The sequence below is a fragment of the Poromitra crassiceps genome (genome assembly GCF_964638095.1).
Source record: "Poromitra crassiceps genome assembly, chromosome: 3".
Lineage (NCBI taxonomy): Eukaryota > Metazoa > Chordata > Actinopteri > Beryciformes > Melamphaidae > Poromitra > Poromitra crassiceps.
The window spans coordinates 40,779,920-40,802,999 of record NC_139625.1 but is presented as its reverse complement, the minus strand read 5'-3'; the positions used below and the strand labels follow the sequence as shown (position 1 = coordinate 40,802,999).

The window sequence follows — 23,080 nt, the reverse complement described above, 5'->3', positions numbered from 1 at the left end:
GAAGATTCACCTTGGAAGCAGGGCTCGACGTTAACTTTTAAAATGCCTATTCAGTGTGCGCACCGGGTGTAGTAGTAGTAATAATGATAATAATAATAATAATAATAATAATAATAATAATAATAATAATAATAATAATACATTTGTGTCATTTCGTTTTCTAAACAAATCTTATTTTTTGTTTTTATAATGCATTTGCACTGAAAGGATTTGTTTAACTAATATTTGCGCGGACAGCCGCGTCCATTCGGGGTGTAGGCCTACTGTGCACGGCCAGGCGAAAACCGTCTGCACAGGTGCCTTGTGGAGGGGCGCGTCTGCTGATTTGACTCACTTTTCCGTGTAGGCTACATGCTTTGCAGTATAGCATTAGTTTTCCGTCCCGCTCAAAGACGCACGGGTATTTCACCTCGAGGACAATTTCCTCGTTCTTTGTTTCTGTGCGGGGCTGCGGGCGGACCAGATTATTTTGCGAAAAACTGTAATGGAAACGCAGCTACTACTGGCTCTCTGCTCAAGATGCAATCGCCTGTCGGGTTGTAAATATCTAACATGTTAGATATGGCCGATTCACAATCGGGAAGAGGCAGTCTTCCCGATTGTGAATCTTTGAACCCCACACACTACAGGATCATTTGGGAAGATTATCTGCCCGACGCGGCTCAAATCGGGAGCACCCCCGAGAAAATCGGGAGGGGGGAATCTTGGCCATAATCTTGCAAATTATCCTGTAGTGTGGGGTAGGCATAACGCGCGAGGAAACCATTCTCTACTGTAAAATGGATTGGCGAAAACGCTTTCACTTTCGCGCATTATCGCGCTGGGAGCTGGCGGTGGGGGATTCCAAAAATAGACTGGGTGGAAAACACACTTTGAAACACGCAGCATAAAGCCTAGAATCGCACAAAGCTTCATCAAAGCTCTCAAACCCAAGAAACAAGTGAGCCCTATCCACACTCGCTGCCAGGGAGGGAGGCTGCTCAAACTCGCAGCAGCAGCAGCAGCAGCAGCAGAACACTCGCTTGTGACAAACGCAGGCTGAAAGCCACCAGACACGCCCACGGAGGGAGGAGTTTGAAGGAGAGGGCGTTCAGAACTATATTGTTTAGATGTCTGATCTTTCACTGATGCCAAAAATAAATGGTTAAAGTGAATGTTCTGCCTGTTTGATTGAATTTCACAAAACTGCGATTATCTCAGCTTTCACTCTCAGACGCTGAAACCATGCTGTACTCAACGGCTAATATCTACATAACTACTAACTCTACAAACTAACTCTTTTAGACAGAGAAAGCACACATTCTATTAGTACTTTTGTGAACTTTATGTTCACAAAGTCCAAGCAGAAAATAATCCTCGGCTCTTGTAAAATGAGCCAGAATCCTCAAAAAAAGGCTGGCAGTGAATGTGTTAAGTTAGTATTTTTTTTTCAAGATATATAATATATATATATATATATATATAAACACACATACATATACACACACACGAACATACATATTTATGTGTACTACTTACTATTGTTACATGTTACTTATTCCTTCTCAAACTACTTTCTCCAAAGTGCTACTCTAGTCCATCAAAATGTCTTAGCTGGCATTGACTGTTGCATAGTTGTTTTCTGTGTTGACAAAATGTGATGTTGTAAGTCGCTTTGGAGAAAAGCGTCTGCTAAATGAGTAATGTAATGTTTTTTTTGCATATATTATATGGTGGCATACTGGTGCACAATATACACGTGCACAATAATTCTGCTTAGGGATGCACGATATATCGGCAATCATATCGGTATCGGCCGATGTTAGTCATTTTTTAACATATCGGTATCGGTCCGATGTTGCAATGTTAATATCGGTTATCGGTATCAGCCAAATTCTTCACATTGAGATGAAATAATGCAGTAAATCTATGATTTATGGGCTTTTACAAATGTTTTTGAAATAAAGAAATGCATTACTTTTTCAAATTCAGTGTGTTGTATGTGTTTTTCAGTATCTACACAATTTTATTATCATAGAAATGTGTTTTTATACAGATCATATCGACATCGGTAAATATCGGTTATCGGCCATAACAGCAATGTTAATATCGGATATCGGCAGCGGCCAAAATCGGTGCATCCCTAATTCTGCTTCGCTAGTAGTAGTAGGCTGGGGAGGGGCATGGCTTTGCATTTTTATCTGAAATCCCATATCTGGATCAATTCGTCTCGCTATATTGCATGAAAACAGTTGTTCATGGGTTAGGGTTATGTGTACCAAATTGCAACGCAGATTTAGGTACCTCATTTAGGTGCCATGACTGAGCTGCTGAGTGAAATATCCGCCCTCTGGTGCTCTGAAACCGGTGCCACATGCACCTTCACTAACATTATAGGGCACAACATAAATGATCGTTTGAAATCCTCTTTAGAGCCTGTTTAAAAGGCTGGCTCCATAGGGTCCCATTGCCGTTTCCCCGGGAAATGCGGTTTGTTTACCAAAAAGGCTCCTCGCTGATCCCTCGTATTGAAGAAAATTCATGATTTGCCATAAAAATATGAATTTGACCATATAAATATTACTATAAAATATAAGAAGCACTCAAATCTAAGCAGGCCACTGCTAATACGAGGGATCAGCCGAGCAGCATTTTGGTAAACAAACCGCGTCACTGGGTGGCAACGGCAATGGAACCCTATGGAGCCCTAGGTTAATGCAGCCCAAGTGGCTTGAATGTCTGACTCTCTAGCCAGTTTACATTTTAAAAACTGCGACAGTTCACACAACTTTAACACGACATGTATGTATTACACATCAAACCCTTGAGCTACTTCTGCTCTCACTCACAATGTCAAAATATAAGCGATGTCATGTACAGTTTTTGAGATATTAACGTTTGTTTGGCACAACTCATACTAACTGCCGCGGGGTTCCGCATTTCTGTGTGGCAAGTGACGTCACGCTGATTCGTCCTATAAGGATAGGTGTGCCTCATTTGTCCATAGTAGCAATATATTATGCTATGTATTTGGAGTCCCTGGGTCACATGAAAACCATGTAAAATCTACAAACCTGCTTTGTTGATCTGGAAGTCTGGCTTCAGAACATCTCCCAGCAGCCTGCGTTGGCGATGAATCTCTTCTTCGTACACTGCTATCGTTGTTTCAAACAGCCCAAATATCTCTTCAACAGCCGCAGTTAGTCGCTGCTTCACCGACGCTCTCAGCTGCTGAACTGCGAGCATTTTCACACCGTCACACAGAAACCGAAATCTCTGCTTTTCTCTATTCGAAGCTAAACCGCAGCCATTACTGTAACGTTATCCATCGTGTCACCATAATACCCAGAGTGCCTTGCGGCACCGAAGGCTAGTCTGGGCACCTTCCACCCCGCTTTTTGTCATGGGGGCGTAAACCCCGGACCCAGAATTAAAGTCCCTGGAAACCAAAATCCACAAAAACGTTCTAACTATGTTATTTAGGATCTTATGTTACTAATTATATGCCTCCGAAATTATTATGCATTACTTTCAACCCAAAGCCTTAAAATCGACACTTTTCTACAAGATTCTACAAGATACTTCCTCATTGAAGAGAGCAGCGCGTGAGGTGCTAAAATGTAGGAGCTTATGACGTCATAAGCTCTATATAACCTTTGTACACGCGTGCAATCCGCACCCACCTATGGCAAGTCTGTTCTTTGCCCCCAGTGACAGCGCTCCCTCGCTGTCCGTCTCCCTGTGCCTGTGTGTGAGATTAGCAAGGTGTCGGGTTTCAAGCCATGTGCTCCTCTCTCTCTCTCTCTCTCTCTCTCTCTCTCTCTCTCTCTCTCTCTCTCTCTCTCTCTCGGACTAGAGAGAGAGAGAGAGAGAGAGAGAGAGAGAGAGAGAGAGAGAGAGAGAGAGAGAGAGAGAACGGACAGAGATCTCTTCCTCTCAGAGCCACGGAGCAACCAGGGGAGCAACGCGCGAACACACACACACACACACACACACACACACACACACACACACACACACACACACACACACACACACACACACACACACACACACACACACACACACACACACACACACACACACACACGGTGTGTGCACTCATCTCTCTTTCTCTCTCTCTCCGTTTCCCTCCCCCCTCTCTCTCGCGCTCTCCGAGACAGAAATTTCCCTGCTGTAGATGGGACACGCCCACACATTCCGCGGGAGATAATACACTCTAAAAAATAATCGATTTTCATGCGTTTTGCCACACCTGTCAAACCTAAATTTATATGCTTTGCGACGTTCATCATCGTTCAAATTTGGCTGGTGGCTTATTAACATAGGGTCCTGTGATGTGATGAACTCAAAATGCTAAATAATAATAAAATATTTTTGGTTTCCAGGGACTTTAACACCGGATGGCAATGCGCCTAACAACGTCTTTGTTGCCGTTAGCTTGACGCGGTGATGTTACCTAAACTAGAGTCTGATCAAAACAAAGCTAGCGTTACATAAAACAAAACGTTTATGCAATATGGCATCTCCGCCACCACCGCCAGACACACCGGTCAAAACGGTGAAAGAGGATTCTGATACTTGGGTCAAATTGTCAAGTTAACGTGAAAGTTGACGAGCTAGAAACGCTGCCATCCGGTCTAGGGCGGGCTCTAGGCGGGAACCAGTAGGGTGACAAAATCAATTGTGGGCGGGAGCCAGGCTCTTTCTCGCCGAGAAGAGCCTGGTGACGCGAGGTTAACCGAAGGCAGCCGAGCAGCCGGGAGCCACGCCCACGCCCGCATGACGCGACCGGAAGAAGCGCCGCGGCGCTCGGCTAGCTAGCTAGCAAAACCATGGATATGAGCAAAACCCTCGGCTGTAAAAAGTATACACCAGACTTAATATAGATAGATAGATATTTTCAATGTCCGCTATCAAGAGCTATTTGGTTAATCAAATCGCTGGGCTGGGCAGAGTGTTTGTGGTGTGTGGGAAATGTGTTAAAAGCTTGTGTGTTACGTTACATTACACTAATAATTCATTTCAATGTCCGCTATCAAGAGCAATTCAGTTGGTTCATGAAAAAATGGCGGCACCTGGAGTGGGGTGTCTTTCTATTAAAGGTCTCTGGGTGGACCTTCTGGTATGCGTACGTCAACCCCGAGGACGCATGTTCCTATTGGCTGTTGTTTATCACGTGTTTATTCTTAAGATGGCGTCTCCAAATGGAGGTAAATTCTAATTCCTTACCCTGCTATGCTGTGTATAAATTGACATTTTGACATCGTTAAGGCCACAAAACCGTCAACGACTCTTGTTTTTCTTTACCCGAACATCCCACGACGGCAACATACACGTGTTATCGCTATATTGTTACTGTTAGAGATGTTTTTTCCGCGTTGGCTAAAGGCTGCAGTAGCCACACCAGTGTTCCGCAGTCACTCATACACAACACAACGTTACTAGAAAACAAGCCTGAATCAAACGTAGACTTTGACCCAGAGCTAAAACTATAATGCTGCTGGTAATGAAGCTTGCTATTATCATCACTTAAATTTTCAACCACCACCATTTACAGTAATCGTCAACTCTCAACTGATATCTAGGGATTCTTTTACTTTTAATTGAGGTTTCTGCTGTAAATACTCCACATAATGTGGGGCAAGGGCAGGGCAATATCAACTTAAGATCAAATATACTCACTAATATATTCTAAAAAAACATTACCTAATATTAGTGTATGTTGTGTAATATGTAGTAGTTCTTGATGTAATCACCATATCAATATATATAGGGAAAATATTACAGTATATACGGTATACGTCATACTGAGTTGCACCATATATCATGCCCTTGTTTGTTGTACACAAGTAGTAGCCAAGCCAGCCCTCCAACCGCTGCCCTGTTGACTAGTGATACTGTAATCTACTAGTAGTAGACGTGTGCTTGGTTTTTGAGTTAAACTGAAACACACATGATGGTTTAGTTTATCATGGAATGTGTGAGCACTTGCAAATCAAGCATGTCAGCCTACTATTTATTTTGTTATGTTATTTAACAAAACAACTAAGGGTTTGATTGATAATTTTGAAAATGTATTCTGAAGTATTCAGCATACCCCCAGAATTGTATTCTTTATCGTTGTGGAAAAGCCTTGGAAACTGCATTTACATCACTGAAACTGGGTGGCTCAGTGGTTAGCGCTGTAGCCGCCCAGCATGAAGGTTGTGGGTTTGAATCTCCACCCTGGTCCTTTCTGTGTGGAGTTTGCATGTTCTCCCCATGTTTGCGTGAGTTTCCTACCACAGTCAAAATATATGCTGTGTTTGTGTAGTATCGAAATGTAATCTAGTAAATGTCTAGTATGTATATGATATATGTAGCATAAATGTGCGTGTAGATATAGGATGTAGACTGTAATGCTGCTATGTAAAGCCCTTTGAGATCTTGTGATAAGAGGCTATAACATAATTGAACTGAACTGAAACTGGCCCGCACTGCCGCACCCATTCAATGGTAGGGAAAATCTGGGATACTTTTAGGCCCTTAAATAATTTACATGAGACATAATTGAACAAGTGAATAAATAAGATACAAAGAAAATAAAACTGCCATTGCAAGGTTTACTGTCTGTAGCTGTGGTCAGGATGAAACCTCTGTCATATCGGAACTGGACGACAGACTAGCCCATATAGATATTTAATAAAAAGCCAACATCGACAGAAAATATTGGTCAAACCCTATTGGTGTGAATTATTCCATAACACTTATTCAGATGTAGGCCTATATGTGCATTAGAAAACAGTTGAGTAGCTCAGCTGGTACTATAGAGCTGAGGCCTTCAGATCAGCCAGATATCTGATGTTCTTATAGGACACAGATTCAAGTAGGGCCATATGATTTCCGCAAAACGGGGAAAAAACTGACGGAGTCATGGAATTTGGTCATAAAAATGCAATCAACTGTAAAACATGGAATATTGCAGAATTTTCCATATTTTGGCTGAAATTGGTAAAAGTAGGCCTAATTATCAAAATCAAACGTAGACCTAATTATTGTTGTAGTAACCCAAATTATTTCATAATTGTAAAATAGGCCTAGAGAAATAATTCTGTTTTCGATTGGGGTGTTTTGAGAGGGGGCCCAGTCTTTGTTGGGACCTTTGCGTCACCTCACAACTTGGTTTTCTCTTTGATGTCGAAGAGGCTGTCTGAGAGTCATTAAGTCATAAAAAAATATATATATATATCAATCCTAAGTAACCCCAAAATTAAAATGGAATTAGGACATTTTTGAAATTCATTTTTTTTCTCTTAAAAAAAGGAATTTGGGGGGAAATTACAGATTTCATATAGCCCTAATTCAAGGGCTTTTTGAAGGGTAAGGGCTAACCATACTCCACTGGGACTAACCATAAACTCATGGTACTAAAGGTCACTTTGGATAAACGCACCAGCCAAATTGCACATAGCCTTACACAACTCACTCTTTCTTAATGAAACTCTAACTAGACTATGTAGAAACACCAACCAATTTTTTTTTAAATATTGGAAGTAAACCATTTGTGTCTAATAGGTGATGACCTTGAGTCCTCTTTGCTGAGTTTTGAGAAGCTGGATAGAGCGTCGCCAGACCTATGGCCAGAGCAATGTAAGTTTTTCCTCTGCATGCTCTTTTGTGTCATTACCATGGAATTCTGTTTCTGATCAATCTGATTAATCCTGTTTCTGATCAATCTGATTAATCCTGTAATCTCTCCCGCAGTGCCCGGAGTTGCAGAATTTGCTGCATCTTGTAAAAACGTGAGTTAGATTAGTCTAATTGTGGGTAGCTTTGATTTCCAAATTGGGTAATTATGTGGACTGGAAATGGAAATATATATAATCTATAAATATGACATCATGTACCATAGATGCCATATATATTGACTCTTGTGTCTTACATTACAGCCCATCACTAATTCGCCCCCCAAGTGGATGGCTGACCTGGAGAGTGAGGACATTGAAATGTTAAAAGGTAAAGTATTGAACAATAGATATTTAATCCGTTAAATTCAAACATTTCCACTATATCTGCGAGATTGTGGGACAGAAACATACAATCTTGTCAAATGGGGTGATATTTTGCTCAGATCTTTCAATATGGCTCCTCTCATGCTTCTATAGAGCTGGGTAGTCTGACGACAGCCAACCTGATGGAGAAGGTCAAAGGACTGCAGAACTTGGCTTACCAGCTGGGCTTAGAGGAGTGTAAGTACATGAACAACACACACAAGTTTAATGCACGCTACTCATGAAGTTGTCATAAAGGATGGGCAGGCACTGAAGGCAAGAGTCTCGGTCCAAAGTTAAAGTGGTACCTCATCATTCAGAATGTGTTGCTTGTTACCTCTCCTCACCAAACTCCTACAGGGATAGTTTGCAAACCTCGAATTTACAGTAAGAAACCACGTTAGCTGTGAATACACTTTGTTCACAGGATTTTTAACATTTCTTGTTGAAACCATAGACGTTAAAACCAATGAATAAGGTGACTCACAGGGATTGTCACAGGCCATTTAGGTATAGTCACTCCTCAATCCACCACTAGATGGTGGTGATCGTCTTTCCATATTTCTGTATCTACTAGCTGCTGGTGGAGAAGCATTTTCACAGCAATGTCTTGTGCTTTCATATAAACAAAAATCCAAACCAGTTGACTGCACATAGGCTTGTATGTGTATTTATCCAAAGACAGAATACTTTATTTGTAATCATGAATTTGCAATTTGGAATCAACTCTGCATTGCTGTCAAACAGCATGAATAAATTGACCTTGAGGTATTGAGTTCATCGATCTCGGACAGTCTTGTTAGAGTGGGAAACAACGGCATGTCATTGTCAGCAAGAGCCTGCACACAAGTATTCAAGCATTTGATGGATGCAAAATCTATTTTTTAATCCATTGCTCACGGCCTCCATTGTCATAATCCTTGTGGAGTGTGGATTAGAGAGATGTGGCTAAGTGCTCATATTTTCCAAAGAGAAAATGGGTGCTTAGTTTACCAATAAAAGCACACCGGGATGGAGTATGTAGTAGTCAGATGGGCTTTCAAGGGTTCCTTTCAATCAGGTAGATTTAGCCAACATAACACACAAAACTAATCATCCCTGTACTGTACATAACACACAAAACTAATCATCCCTGTACTGTACATAACACACAAAACTAATCATCCCTGTACATAACACACAAAACTAAACTTGGGCAATAGGGGCTTTTCCCTAGCCGTTTAACAAATCAGGGAGATGATCAGTATTAGTTGAGTAGAAGGCGGTAGAAAGGTTTAAGGGGCTGCCAGCCTTTTTGCCTTGCGATGAGCTCATCGTGTTGTAAAAGTCTATAAAGACGGGATGATTAAAGTACGTTCGTTCAGGATCAGATTACGCCAAACATGATTTGTCAAAAGGCTTTGATCAAATTGGGAGTTGCGTAAATGGAAACTTTTTAATTATTCAAGCAACTCATCAAATTGTAGGCAAGGGATTCGGCTCTACAGTTTGAGTGGAGTGGTTTGCTGAAGTAGTATGACAAAAATACTCAAATCCACGTAATGCAGGAATTATTGGTGGTGGATGAATTGAGTTCCCTCCCCTGATATGTGAAGCGCTTTGAGTAATCTAGAAAGCCACTGTATAATCCAATCAATTATTATTATTATTATTATTATTATTATTATTATTATTATTATTATTATTATTATTATCATTATTAACGGATACATGTGACTAAAAAGTCAGATGTAATAACATTCAACTTTAACCTAATCACAAGCATACTGTAGCAACCCAAATTATTTTCAATTCAAGGCTTATTATGGAGTCAACTGCTCTTTTTTTCTAACGAATTATCTGAGTAAAGACAAAGGAATGGAAAAGTAGTCAGGCAAAAGAGAGCAACTGTTGAATGTGTACCATGTCTTTACTTATTTTCATAGCCCACTGGTTACAAATTACAATGTATTTTTGTTGAAAAAGTGTCTTATCTGCCCTGCCCTCCCTAAACCCTGAGAAGCATGTCATCTAGCTGCTATAAAGATGTTCGCTGTCAGACACGGAGGACCACAGGCTTTGCAGTCATGTCATGCACCTTGGGATGACAGGACACAATGATGGTTATTATTGGTCTCGGAGCAGCCCTGTAATGGGTGCCTGTTTAATGCTCTCTGGTTTAATTTTCTCCTTTTCCCGGCTGTCAGGGGAGGCGGTGTAAATCTCAGCTACTTTTTCATCATGTTTGTACGCTCTTCAGTGGCCGTAAACGAGCCTCGGCACAGGCACAGGCGGAGCCAGGGCAGGGGACAGGATTTACTGCCCCTCCCCCTTCAACATGTGCACCATTAAAGTGGAAGCTGCTTAATGGGCAGAGCACAATCAAGCAGTGAAAAGTCACCCACCCCACTGCAGTGAGAGAGGACTGTCCCCACCCGTACCTTCTGAACGGGTTTGAATCTACATGTACACCCCACTGCAGTGAGAGAGGACTGTCCCCACCCGTACCTTCTGAACGGGTTTGAATCTACATGTACACCCCACTGCAGTGAGATAGGACTGTCCCCACCCGTACCTTCTGAACGGGTTTGAATCTACATGTACACCCCACTGCAGTGAGATAGGACTGTCCCCACACATACCTTCCGAACGGGTTCGAATCTACATGTACAGTACACCCCACTGCAGTGAGATAGGACTGTCCCCACACGTACCTTCTGAACGGGTTTGAATCTACATGTACACCCCACTGCAGTGAGATAGGACTGTCCCCACACGTACCTTCTGAACGGCTTTGAATCTACATGTACACCCCACTGCAGTGAGAGAGGACTGTCCCCACACGTACCTTCTGAACGGCTTTGAATCTACATGTACACCCCACTGCAGTGAGAGAGGACTGTCCCCACCTGTACCTTCTGAACGGGTTTGAATCTACATGTACACCCCACTGCAGTGAGAGACGACTGTCCCCACACGTACCTTCTGAACGGGTTTGAATCTACATGTACACCCCACTGCAGTGAGAGACGACTGTCCCCACCCGTACCTTCTGAACGGGTTTGAATCTACATGCATAGATTAGATACAAAACACTATAATAATTTAGATAGATGTGGAATAAACCCGAGTAGTATGAGTGCTGATTTATGGCAATTGCATCGCACTATGCACACATTGCCCCATGTTTGTATGTGTGTATATGTGTTAACATGGGTGTATGGAGGATGCAACACACCCCCACCAACACCCCCCAATGGTGTCTGTGTGACGCTGGCCCAGTCTGGTCCCAGAGGGGTTTGACGCGTGCCTCTTCCCCAGGACCCAGCTGCTGCTCCGCCCCATGATGAATGCCCCTGTCGTGGGCCGCTGAGTGCGGGGCATCAAGCCCCACATCTCTGGGGAAAGCGGAGGACTCTGATAAGTGCTGTTATTGGAGGTAATTGAAAGCTGAGTGTTCCTCTGGGACACGCTTGAAGGCCTCAGCCATAGAGACGGCTGGTAGAGTTAGTGGCAGTGCTCTATCACACTTGTGGGCTCAAGGCTACTTGCTCCCATTTAACACGTGTCCTGCAAGGGTGCTCTTATTAATTAGCAAAGGCTTTCTACTGTCGACCCTGATTACGTTTGATTGTCGCCGAGTCGCAGCGTCCTCGTCAATGTGTCGTCTTGCTTCAGTACCAAATTCTTGAAAAAGACCACAGAGAATTTTACTCACAAGTTAGCCGAGTGTGAAAAACAGCCCAGCTCGGTGTGTTCTGGGTATCGGGCCACCTGTTGTCTCTTGTCTGGCGCCCCATAGCTGCTCACCACCATGCCACCCAGAATAGAGCCAGGCTGACCCCTAGTGATGAAGGTGAGGCTGAAGGTCGCCCTGCCCTGACAGCGCCTAATGGGGCTGCATTCACCACCTCCTCCTCAGCCTCAGGATCAATCTCCGGCCTATTAAGAGCGTGCTGCTGCTGAATATGATTGCATTCACCGGGCCCCACTGGTGCTAATGTGCCTCCATCAATCCATCAGGGTGGGCTGACCGTGGGGCGGGCGGTTATGAAGTGCCTGTGCTGACAGCCGCTGAATGAGGAACAGGGGACGCCTACCCCCCCCCAACGCTACCCTTCTTCCTCCTCACCTCTCCTCCTCCGCTGTCCCCCTCTTCTCACCTCTCCCCAGCTTCTATATGGGCTCATAGTGGAGATGAATGGCAGTGTCGGCTGGGTGCCTCTCTTTGAAGGTGGCACTGTGAGTCGCGTGTTAGGAAAGTGAAACAGGGTTGAACTGTGTGTAAATCAGGGTTTCAGTTTGAGAAGCTGGGATAGCACAAACCAGTGAGAGGGGGGGCATTAAGTCCTTGTTTGATGGGCTGTTCAAAAGCGTTCACAAGTCACCCGTGTTCAATTCAGAAACTTTGGGCCAAATGTGGTTGGCTCTCTCAAGTTGGGCCTGTAGGTTATACACTACTACTAGAGTCACATTTTAAAATGTTAGCCATGCCATTTTGTAACAGTGGTGCTGCTTATCGTCCATCGTTGTCAGAAAGTTCCATAACATTTCCACACACATTTTTCAACAGAATGACATGAGTATGTACTGTATCTCCAGTCCAAACGCTGTAGCAGGTTGCAGCTGTAGCCTGTCTATATCTTGAGCAGGATCAGTGTCAGAGCTGTGTAAAGGGAGAGGGAGGCAGAGCTAAACACACACACACACACACACACACACACACACACACACACACACACACACACACTCACACACACACACACACACACACACACACACACACACACACACACACACACACACACACACTCACACACACACACACACACCCCTCTTCAGCTCAGCCTGCCTGCGCCTCCCTGAGCAGATCGGAAATGACACCTCATTTCCATAAAGGCATTAGGAATTCATTGGATTTTCTTTCCCAGCTAATCATAGAGCGGGTGTAAAACCTTTTAGGCTTTTTAATGAATGAATTTTGACTGATTGCCTATTAATAAGGACACCTCTTGAACAGGCATAGGCAGGGGCAGGGGTGGGGAGGTGCAGATGTGTTTGTTTGTGTGTGTGTGTGTGTGTGTGTGCGCGCGAGTGTGTGTGCGCGCACGTGTCAGCCAGGCGAGAATGCATTGGAGAGAGAGGAGGAGAGAAGGGAGGGCTGGGCCCTCTCGGTTGGGACATAAAGAGGAACCAGTGGCTCCCCTGGGAAATCACAGCGCGTGTCTGCATCTTAAATATCCCTGTGAAGTATCAATAAGTGGGTAATTGAATTTTGAACACAAACATGAGCGTCAGGTGTATGTGTTGCAAGGCGAGGGTATCGCGCGGGGGGTGGGGGGTGCTGGTTGTGTGTTCATATAAGTGTTTCCATGCGTGTGTATGTGTGTGCACGTGTCATCTCCTCTGTGCCCCCCCATCCCGGGGGAGGAGGGTGGTGAGAGTAGATGTTAAATCCATTAAATAAAGCTTACAGGCCGTAATAGCCGAGTGGCACTCGGAGATGGGCAGTGAGGGTCAGATAAGTCCTCTTAACTCTTAATGAAAGTGAATTGGGGCAGTCAGGGCTGGGGTCCAGGACTCCAGTTAACCCAGGTGGTCATCTGTCTCTTGAGCTAACGGGTCCACAGCAGCTCAACAGGAGCGTGCCATCAAGAGAGGTGGGGGTTGCGCGTGGGGGGGGGGTTCGGTGATGATTACTCTCATTTCACACACAGAGGAAGCGTGGTGGGGGCTGGGAGGAAGCGTGGTGGGGGCTGGGATTGGGCTGTGACAATGACGCCCAGATCACTCACCGCAAACGAGGGGAAAGTGAGATGTTACACCGAAGCGGTTCCTTTGCATCTACATTCAAACCACCTGGGATTTGCCAAATGAAAATGATTTGCCACTGCAGAGCGTCTAGAAAACAGCAGAAGCGTTTGGCTTACACTGATTCAGAGTTGTAGGCTTCGGCTCTTCTTCCTGTTTGATTTCAGGAGATAAAGGCAACAATTGAGAAATCGCCCCAGAGTGGGCTTTCAGATTTAGCTTGCAGATATAGGTTAATCCCCATTGCAACAGTGTACCTGTCTGAGCAGCCAGGCAGTGCGCCGTTATCACCACCATACTGGCCTCTGACTCAGTCAGACAATAACCTGGCTAAGCTTTATTTGTTTACATATTGCATCTATTTATGGCCAAAAGCTACATTGATTTTAGATTGGCTATTAAAAACGGAGCACAATGAAGCAATGGGGAATATTTAATGTGTGTGACATGATTATATGTAAGTTGGCCGTGTTTTACCAAATTCAAAGGCTGCATCTGCCCCATATTACCATTGTAGGCTCTGATGGCATTTCAGACCAGTTATGGCTAAATGGTAATTAGATAGCAACAAATCAACAGGGCAAGGCGATGGCCCTCAGAATCCATAAGGTGTCATTTAGTATGGATGGCAGTCGTAACAAGATGCTGATTAACTTAGTGCAAAATTAGTAATTGACCTTTCTAATCAACTAAACAAATCTCTAAGTCCCTCTAATCAGTATTGATCTCTCCTGGCCTGTGACAAAGCGCATGTAAGCGTGTGTGTGTGTGTATGTGTGTGTGTTTGTGTGTGTGTGTGTGTGTGTGTGTGTGCACGCGCATGTGTGCGTGTGTACGTGCATGCGGGTAGCAGGGTAAAAGTGTGCCAGTGTTTCTTCTTATGTGTATCTTACTGTCAGCTTGTGATAATTGTGGTTCTTTATGATGATTATTCATCATATTCCTCACAACAACAAAGACAAAAGACTTGTAGCTTGAAGCAGTGTAGCAAGCATAGACCATACAAAATATGGAGTCACTCACTGTGACTTCAGCCATTGGTTTTTGGTCTCCTGTTTTGGCCGTCACCATCTTGGGGTTCTTGTGCAGCTCGTGCGAGACCAGAGCCCAACTCCACTTGCTGAGCATCGCAGGAATGAGTCCGGAAGTAGCATGTTGGATCTTCAGGGGAAAAGTGAATAGGGATTTCACTTAAATGCATAAAATAAGGTCTGTGGTTAACAAAAGTTTATGGGAGTGGTAGTTTGTGTTCAGCAGGATAATCTTCACAAACGTGAATCACTTTTATGATTTTTTTCAAGTGTTTTCTGAAAATCGTGTTTACATTTTTTTAGGGATGCACGATAATTATCGGACCGATAAATTATCGGCCGATATGGCCATTTTGCGTTATTTATTATTCCGATAATGGCCTTTTTCCGATAAATTATCAGCCGATAATAATCATGCTTTATTTTTTGCCTCGGAAGCGGAGCTTTTGTTGTCGCACACTCGTGACATCACAGCTGCGACGCAAACATGGCTACTGCCAGTGTGTTGCTGCTTTTCAGTTTCAGAATGATCAGAAAGCTACTGTAATTTGCAATCCATGTCCCACACAGGTTCCGAGAGGAGGGGAAACCTCTAAGCTGGCATTACATTAAACCAAAGCTATGTTTGTTGTTTTTGTTAGCGAGTTTTGTTAGCATTAGCTCGTAGCGCAGCCTACCCTGCAGGCTCGTCCGCTTGGCACAACTGCTTGTGACATTTACAGTCTGTGGCTTGTGATCAAACAGCCGCGCAAAAGCACTTAATACACAGAACTGGCATAAACTTATAGAAACTAATGGAAACCCCTTTACCCGAAATGAAACATCCAGGGATTGTGTATTTAACTCCAAAAAACCACTCCCTAACATTAAGCTAACCGCGCTAGTTAGCGTTAGCTGCTGGACAGAGCCATCTAACAGAGCCAATAATGAAAACAAAGGTGCAGTCGCGCACATTAGGCTACATAAAAAGCATCAGTCAGTCAACATCACATAGTGTCTTTTCTTTAATCTGGTGGCAGCATTTTTCAGTAAAAAGTGAAACGACACAGATGGTTTATAGTGCCTGCCCCATTAATTGGGCCCAGGCTACAATTCACTGAGAACTGGAACCAATGCAAAATTTGAACAGATCAGTAACATGACAGTCTAAAATACTATGCCTTTTGTCATTGTGTTTTATCTGCAGACTAAGCAGCTTGGCTTTCCGTTCTATAAAAGCCTTTATTTTTGTATTGACTATAATTGAGTGATACACTTTATTAAAACAATCATATTATATCAGAACTTTTCTTTGTTTTGCGCTCACAGTGATGTCAGTTAGATTTGGTTAGGTCAGAGCTATCCTCACTACATCCATAAATCTACCCTAACCCTTTTTTAACCCCAGGCGTGCATAAAATACAGGTTAAAAACAAACAAAAAAAATTATATATCTATTTTTATTATAATAATTATCGGTTATCGTATCGGTTATCGGCCAGGAGAAGCAGATATTTATCGGTTATCGTATCAGTTGAAAAAATCCATATCGTGCATCCCTACATTTTTTTTGTTTATGTTTCAAAAGTCATAAAAGTCAGTCACATTTGTGAAGATTATCCTGCTGAACACAAATTACCACTCCCATAATCTTTTGTTAACCACAGACCTTATGCATGTAGGCGAAATACTCATTCTAAAACCACATTCACTTTTCCCCTGAAGATCCAACATGTCCAGGACTTCCACCTTCCAACTACAAACATACGTCATCCCTATGGTACTCTATTGGTCTGTGATCGACATCCACCTAATCCAAGGAGGCTGAGACAGAAATTAAAAGGATAGTTCACCTGAAAATCAAAATTCTGTCATCACCTACTCATGCCAGTTGAAACCGTGGTTGAAACGCAGGTGATATTTGTTAGTGTATAAAACACAGGAAGCTTGCCAGCACAACTCTGTAGCAGCAGCGTTCTGCAAAACAACTGAAGTCAGCGGGGACTGAGTTCCAAAAATGGCACACAAAAAAATACCATAAAATGACTTCTTCTGAAGCCAAACGATCACAGGATAACGAGGAAGAGAAGCATGACACCCGAAAAAAAAAAAGAAGCTTTACCACTTTTTACTAGGGGTGGGGGGAAAATTGATACACCATAGTATCGCGATATTTTGCCTGATGATATTGTATCGATATTTGGACGCCAAGTATCAATATTATTTTATATATATATATATATATATATATATTTTTTTTTTTTCTTTTTTCTTTTGCAGGCCATGCCATGCCAGGCCACCGGGCATCTGCCCGAAGCGCCCAATGGTGCAGTCCGCACCTGCAGTGGCGTATTGAGTCCAGAGAAGCTTAATAATGTAGCTTAGGTGTGGGGCAAAAACAAAACAAAAAACCACTGCATGTTTGACTTCCGGTGAGGTCAAGGAAAAGGTAGGAAAAGGAGTTAGGAAATATCGCAATATTCAATATATCGCAATACTAGCATATCGCAATACTATCGTATCATGACTCAAGTATCGTTTTAGTATCGTATCGTGGGCATCTGGTGATTCCCACCCCTACTTTTGACCACTGTTTCCAATAAGAAGATTACATCTGTGTACTTCTAGTTTTAGGGTCATCCTCACGTAATTACTTTCCCTTTCCTTAATTTCGATGGCTTCATTTCAATCTAGCGGAGCATCGAATGTCTGTCCTTTGGTCCACTGATGACTTTGTTTAGCAATATTTGAAGAGACAGCGCAGTGCAAAATGAATCCATCCCGTTCCAATTAGCATCATCTTTAACCGATGACGGACACCTCAAGGTGACGTGGCCTCCACGCCCCGGCGGCCATTATCATTCCACACCGGGCGACTCATCTAAATGACTAACAGCCCTGGCTTTTTCATTAGCCGCTGCAGGCAGCAGGCTCTTCTCAGCAGCACACACAGCCAGCTCATATCCAATCCCATTCTTCTCACAGGCATTATGAAGCTGGATGACTTTCTGCTCAGTGCCCATTTTGAAATTGCTCTTCACTCTGCTGCTCTAGTTTTATGTTTTGATATGCGAGGTTAGTTAGAAACTGCATGTTATAAAGTCATTGAGGTGATCCCAGCTTTGCATCTCATGAAAACTCTACTGGTGCCAAGAGCCTGATCCTCTTATTATGTTGAACAAAGAACAATGACTGTACCTGGATGATGCCTCTCTGGGGTTTATAGTGATGCTGCAGGAAAATCCCTGCAGTCTCCAGAATGACACAGAATGTTTGTCGCTGAGAGAAAAGCCTCTTGAATGATTGCCCTCCCAGTGAAGAGCCCTTTTACAAAAGGCCTGCAGCAGGGACCAGTCTGCTATGGAGCTGTTCTGCACAGAGTCAACACTGATTTAGTGGATACCACCCAAACATCTTCATGATGTCAACTGCTAAACGATGACTCTTCCATCTCTTTAAATAGACATCAAAAAATACATTCATTCTAACAGCAGCAAAGAGCCTCCACATGTTTTGAATATCATTAGCAGTTTGTTTTTGGATGTACTTTCTTTAGAATTGTCAATTGCACACTCACGTGGTGCAACAAGTGAAACTGTAGAGGTCTTCGCTAAGGCAGTTGAAAAGGAACGATCTCTCTTATAGACCAGTTTTGTTTGACACAATTATGTGTGATGACTAGGGTTGGGTACCGAAACCCATGGCGGTACCACTAGGGTGCCAGTGTTTTTTGCTGCCGGTACTATCGGTGCCGAATTGTGGTGCAGACTTGGGTGCCTCATTTGAGCGCTGTGCCCGGGTTGCTGGATGGGGTGTCCGCGCTCTGGTGCTCCAGAACTGGTGCCACTCTCGCCTCTACTGGCATTGTCGTTTGGGGCAAATAGAAATATTTGTGTTTTTACATAGGACTGGAAAGGATGTATAGGGAGGGATCGGTTGCGGCCACATGTGGGTACTAGAGCGTGGATGGGAGGTAGGACTAGAATGTGTATGGATATTTATTATTTGTGTAAATGCTCATATATTTTTGGAATATGTGCATGCATGTAACATTTGTTGTAATGTAGATTGTAGAGTATGGCAATTGCATAGAATGCAACTGGTCTGTATCTAAAGTATTGACAATGCTTTTCTTTTAACTTTCTTTTTCCTACTCATGGGGAATAAAAAGTTGGTAATAAAAAAAATGTCAAAATAGAATTGCTTCACTATTACGTTGAACAGTGTTAACAATTACACTTTATTTGTATCACAGATGTCAGTGCAAAGGGTGATGTGGAGAAAAGTAAAGGGCTCCTAGATCAATAAGGACAGAGAACACTTAATGCAGTTCTGAGGAAGAGTGTGTCCACTTGAAGAGTGTGTCCACTTGAAGAGTGTGTTCACTTGAAGAGTGTGTCCACTTGAAGAGTCTGTCCACTTGAAGAGTCTGTCCACTTGAAGAGTCTGTCCACTTGAAGAGTGTGTCCACTTGAAGAATCTGTCCACTTGAAGAGTGTGTCCACTTGAAGAGTATGTCCACTTGAAGAGTGTGTCCACTTGAAGAGTGTGTCCACTTGAAGAGTCTGTCCACTTGAAGAGTGTGTCCACTTGAAGAGTATGTCCACTTGAAGAGTGTGTCCACTTGAAGAGTGTGTCCACTTGAAGAGTATGTCCACTTGAAGAGTGTGTCCACTTGAAGAGTGTGTCCACTTGAAGAGTGTATCCACTTGAAGAGTGTCCACTTGAAGAGTATGTCCACTTGAAGAGTATGTCCACTTGAAGAGTGTGTCCACTTGAAGAGTATGTCCACTTGAAGAGTGTGTCCACTTGAAGAGTATGTCCACTTGAAGAATCTGTCCACTTGAAGAGTATGTCCACTTGAAGAGTGTGTCCACTTGAAGAATGTGTCCACTTGAAGAGTGTGTCCACTTGAAGAGTGTGTCCACTTGAAGAGTGTGTCCACTTGAAGAGTATGTCCACTTGAAGAGTATGTCCACTTGAAGAATGTGTCCACTTGAAGAGTATGTCCACTTGAAGAGTGTGTCCACTTGAAGAGTGTGTCCACTTGAAGAGTGTGTCCACTTGAAGAGTATGTCCACTTGAAGAGTATGTCCACTTGAAGAGTGTATCCACTTGAAGAGTTCATGGATTATGTAGCCATATTTTCCTCTGCATTTTCATCTTTGTGACTGCTTAAATAGTGTTTATTTGCAGTAGAAATGGTGCTACTCTCTTTATTTTGCAAGCTATTTATAGCTGTTTTCGTACATGAACATAATCAGAAGGTACGTTACCCTTTTCTTCTGATTCCACCCCCTCCCCAATTGTACTTAGCCAATTCCCCCTGCTGCCCCGGTCGCTGCCCCACCCTCTCTGCTGATCTGGGGAGAGCCGTAGACACACACGTTTCCTCCGATACATCTGCAGTTGCCAGCCGCTTCTTTTCACCCGACAGTGGGGAGCTTCACTGGCAGGACGTAGTACGTGGGAGGATCACGCTATTCCCACCAGTTCCCTTCCGCAACGAACAGGCGCCCCGACCGACCAGAGGAGGCACTAGTGCAGCGATCAGGAATGTTACCCATAAAATTAATCGATGTTTTACATCTCAATGTGCACCTTGTCTCCCCACCCCAAAGCCATTCCTCTCCTCTCTTGTCCCACTGCATCGAATACAAAAACCGATACTGCATTTAGACAGCAATCAAGACATCACAAGTCTTTCTTTGGTAGCTAGTCTCCATTTTATGTTGTTTTCCGTGTCGATAATTAACAGATGTTTGTATAAATTACCTCCCAGTTTGACACTGCCAATATTAAATACATGCTTTGCATTCCTAAACAACAGCTCTAAAGTTGTTAGATGTTCAATCAAATGTTTAAGACTGAAATGTTTTGTGTGATTTCATAAACTTATCAAAGATTCTTAGGGCCCATTCAGACACAATCTGATGCTCGCATTGGCCCCCCTGCGCTCCATTCATAGTCAAGTTAAGTTAAGTTATCCTTTATTTATCCCCATGGGGAAATTCATCCTCTGCATTTGACCCATCCTCTACTAGGAACCTTCCTAGAACTAGGAGCAGTGAGCAGCCGCAGTGCAGCCCCTGGGGACCAACTTCAGTTCTTTTGCCAGTACCTTAGTCAGGGGCACTGACAGGAGTATTAACCCTAACATCATGTATTTTGGTGGTGGGAGGAAACCGTAGCACCCGGAGAAAACCCACATGAGCACGGGGAGAACATGCAAACTCCAAACAGAAAGGACCTGGGATGGACTGGGGTTCAAACCCGGGACCTTCTTGCTGTGAGGCAACAGTGCTAACCACTGAGCCACCATGCCGTCAGTCAGTGGGGGTAGTCCGTCAGGCTCCGGTAGTGGGCAACGCAGAAGTATGTGTGAAAAACACACAGAGGTCGGACAGCGAGAGAGCTCAGGGCGATCCAACTTTTGGGGGATGCAGCCCTACGTCACGCTCTGCTGGCCAATCTAGACGCCCCACACACACACACACACACACACACACACACACACACACACACACACACACACACACACACACACAGAGCTCTGCTCTGTTTCACTCTTCTCTTTTCTCTCAGAAAATCACGGCTGTATATCTGTTCTCTCACAATAGAAATCGTCGGGTTAGTTTGTCAATGAAAGCCTGCCTGCCTCAGCACTCGTCTTTTCCTGGTTCGCTCGCACACATGCTTGTTTTGAAGGGGAGAAGGCAGAAAGGGGCGGTAAAGTGAGATCCGCCCACCCTGACGGACTACAGCCGGACTACAATATGTCTCAACGGATTGTATCTGAATTCTGCCTTACAGGCTTGTATATTTGTACTATGTTGTAAACGGAGTCTACAGCACAAGAATTTCACACGTGATACTTGTACCACGGAGTGACAATAAAAATCTTGAATCTTGAAAACAAACCTGAGGCTAGGCTCCTCACATGCACAAATAATGCTTCAAATGATTGGTCTGTAAAATGTACAGCGATTCATCTCCAGCATGTAATAATATTGGTGTCTTCTTATTCTCCAGCCAGGGAAATGACCAGAGGGAAGTTCCTGAACATCTTGGAGAGGCCCAAGAAGTGACCTTTTGAGCAGTATGGCAAACAATGGGCAGTTTTGGATTGCAAGGTGAATCTGATCCATGATTTTATGAATATGTTCAGAACATTTTCAAACCTCCACGACAATGTTCAGAGACTACATTCAATTAGTGAATGGGAGCAAAACTGCGCACTCACACAGCTGAGGTCTTCTCTGAAGAATCCAAGGGCTGCAAACTCGCATCTATTTGTTGTTCTCCTAGATAGTTTGCTTTACCATTATGATCATTGCAAATGGTGAAATACTTAGAATTTCACTGTAGCTTGTAGATCTGCCTTGATGTGTTTTCCCTATTTATTCTTATTTCAATTTCAACAATGATTTCAATTTTTGCAATTTGTGAAGTTGTATAATAAAGTTTAAAAATGAAAAGATGAATGCCTATTTAAAAGTTCCTCAAATGTTTACAATTCTAGCTTTAACTTTGGTGATGCAACCATTTTTCGAGATTGTTCAGCCTTTAATTAGGGCAATAACTTCATGCCTCTGCCATTCCACAAAGTGCAGCACCTCCTCGGCTCTGGACATGTAAGGAGCTCCGACGTGAGAGTGCTTTCCGCCGTCTACCAGGGCATTTCTTTCTACTTAATGAGCATTGGAAGTAGGCTGCCTTACACAAAACATTGCGTAAAAATAATATTGCTCATTGTCATCGCTGTTAATGAGAGTTGACATAATTACTAGGACCATTTATTTTCTAATTAGCACACTTCCAGCATTGTCTGAGCTACCGTCCAGGCAAAAAGAGAATCAGACAGGCATGCCGAATGGGAAACAAAGAGAAGTCCATCCACCATAATTAGGCCAGACAATGCCTGGGACTGTTCTCAGCTGGAGATGTGGCTGGAGCTCTGGAGCTCTGGCTGCTCACTCCCAACAAGTTACACTTCTCCCCAGGCCGCTAATAAGCCCCTAATTGTCTTTCCCATTCACACGGACAGAGGCCACCACTTCCTCAGTGGCTTCACCCCCTGCCTCTCGCACGGACCCTGAGTCACCCCTTCGAAAAATATGGATTATCATTTATATAATTCTTCAGTCTCAGAACGTTTTTGTGTGTGTGTGTGTGTGTGTCTGTGTCTGTGTGTGTGTGTGTGTGTGTGTGTGCGTGTGCCAGAGTGGAAGGTGGGGAGCCCTGCATGGAGGCACAGCATGCAGGGCC

At 43.6% G+C, this 23,080-nt stretch overlaps 1 protein-coding gene across 1 annotated transcript; it reads left to right on the top strand.

Annotated features, from left to right (window-relative positions):
• Nucleotides 1-5,146: 5,146 nt before the first annotated feature.
• On the top strand, nucleotides 5,147-22,204 carry lin52 (lin-52 DREAM MuvB core complex component). Its single transcript, XM_083632581.1, has 6 exons — nucleotides 5,147-5,192; nucleotides 7,537-7,611; nucleotides 7,726-7,763; nucleotides 7,911-7,977; nucleotides 8,127-8,210; nucleotides 21,845-22,204. Exons 1-6 carry the CDS (start codon nucleotides 5,174-5,176, stop codon nucleotides 21,898-21,900), a joined length of 339 nt encoding a protein of 112 aa, XP_083488707.1. The 5' UTR covers nucleotides 5,147-5,173; the 3' UTR covers nucleotides 21,901-22,204.
• Nucleotides 22,205-23,080: the final 876 nt, after the last annotated feature.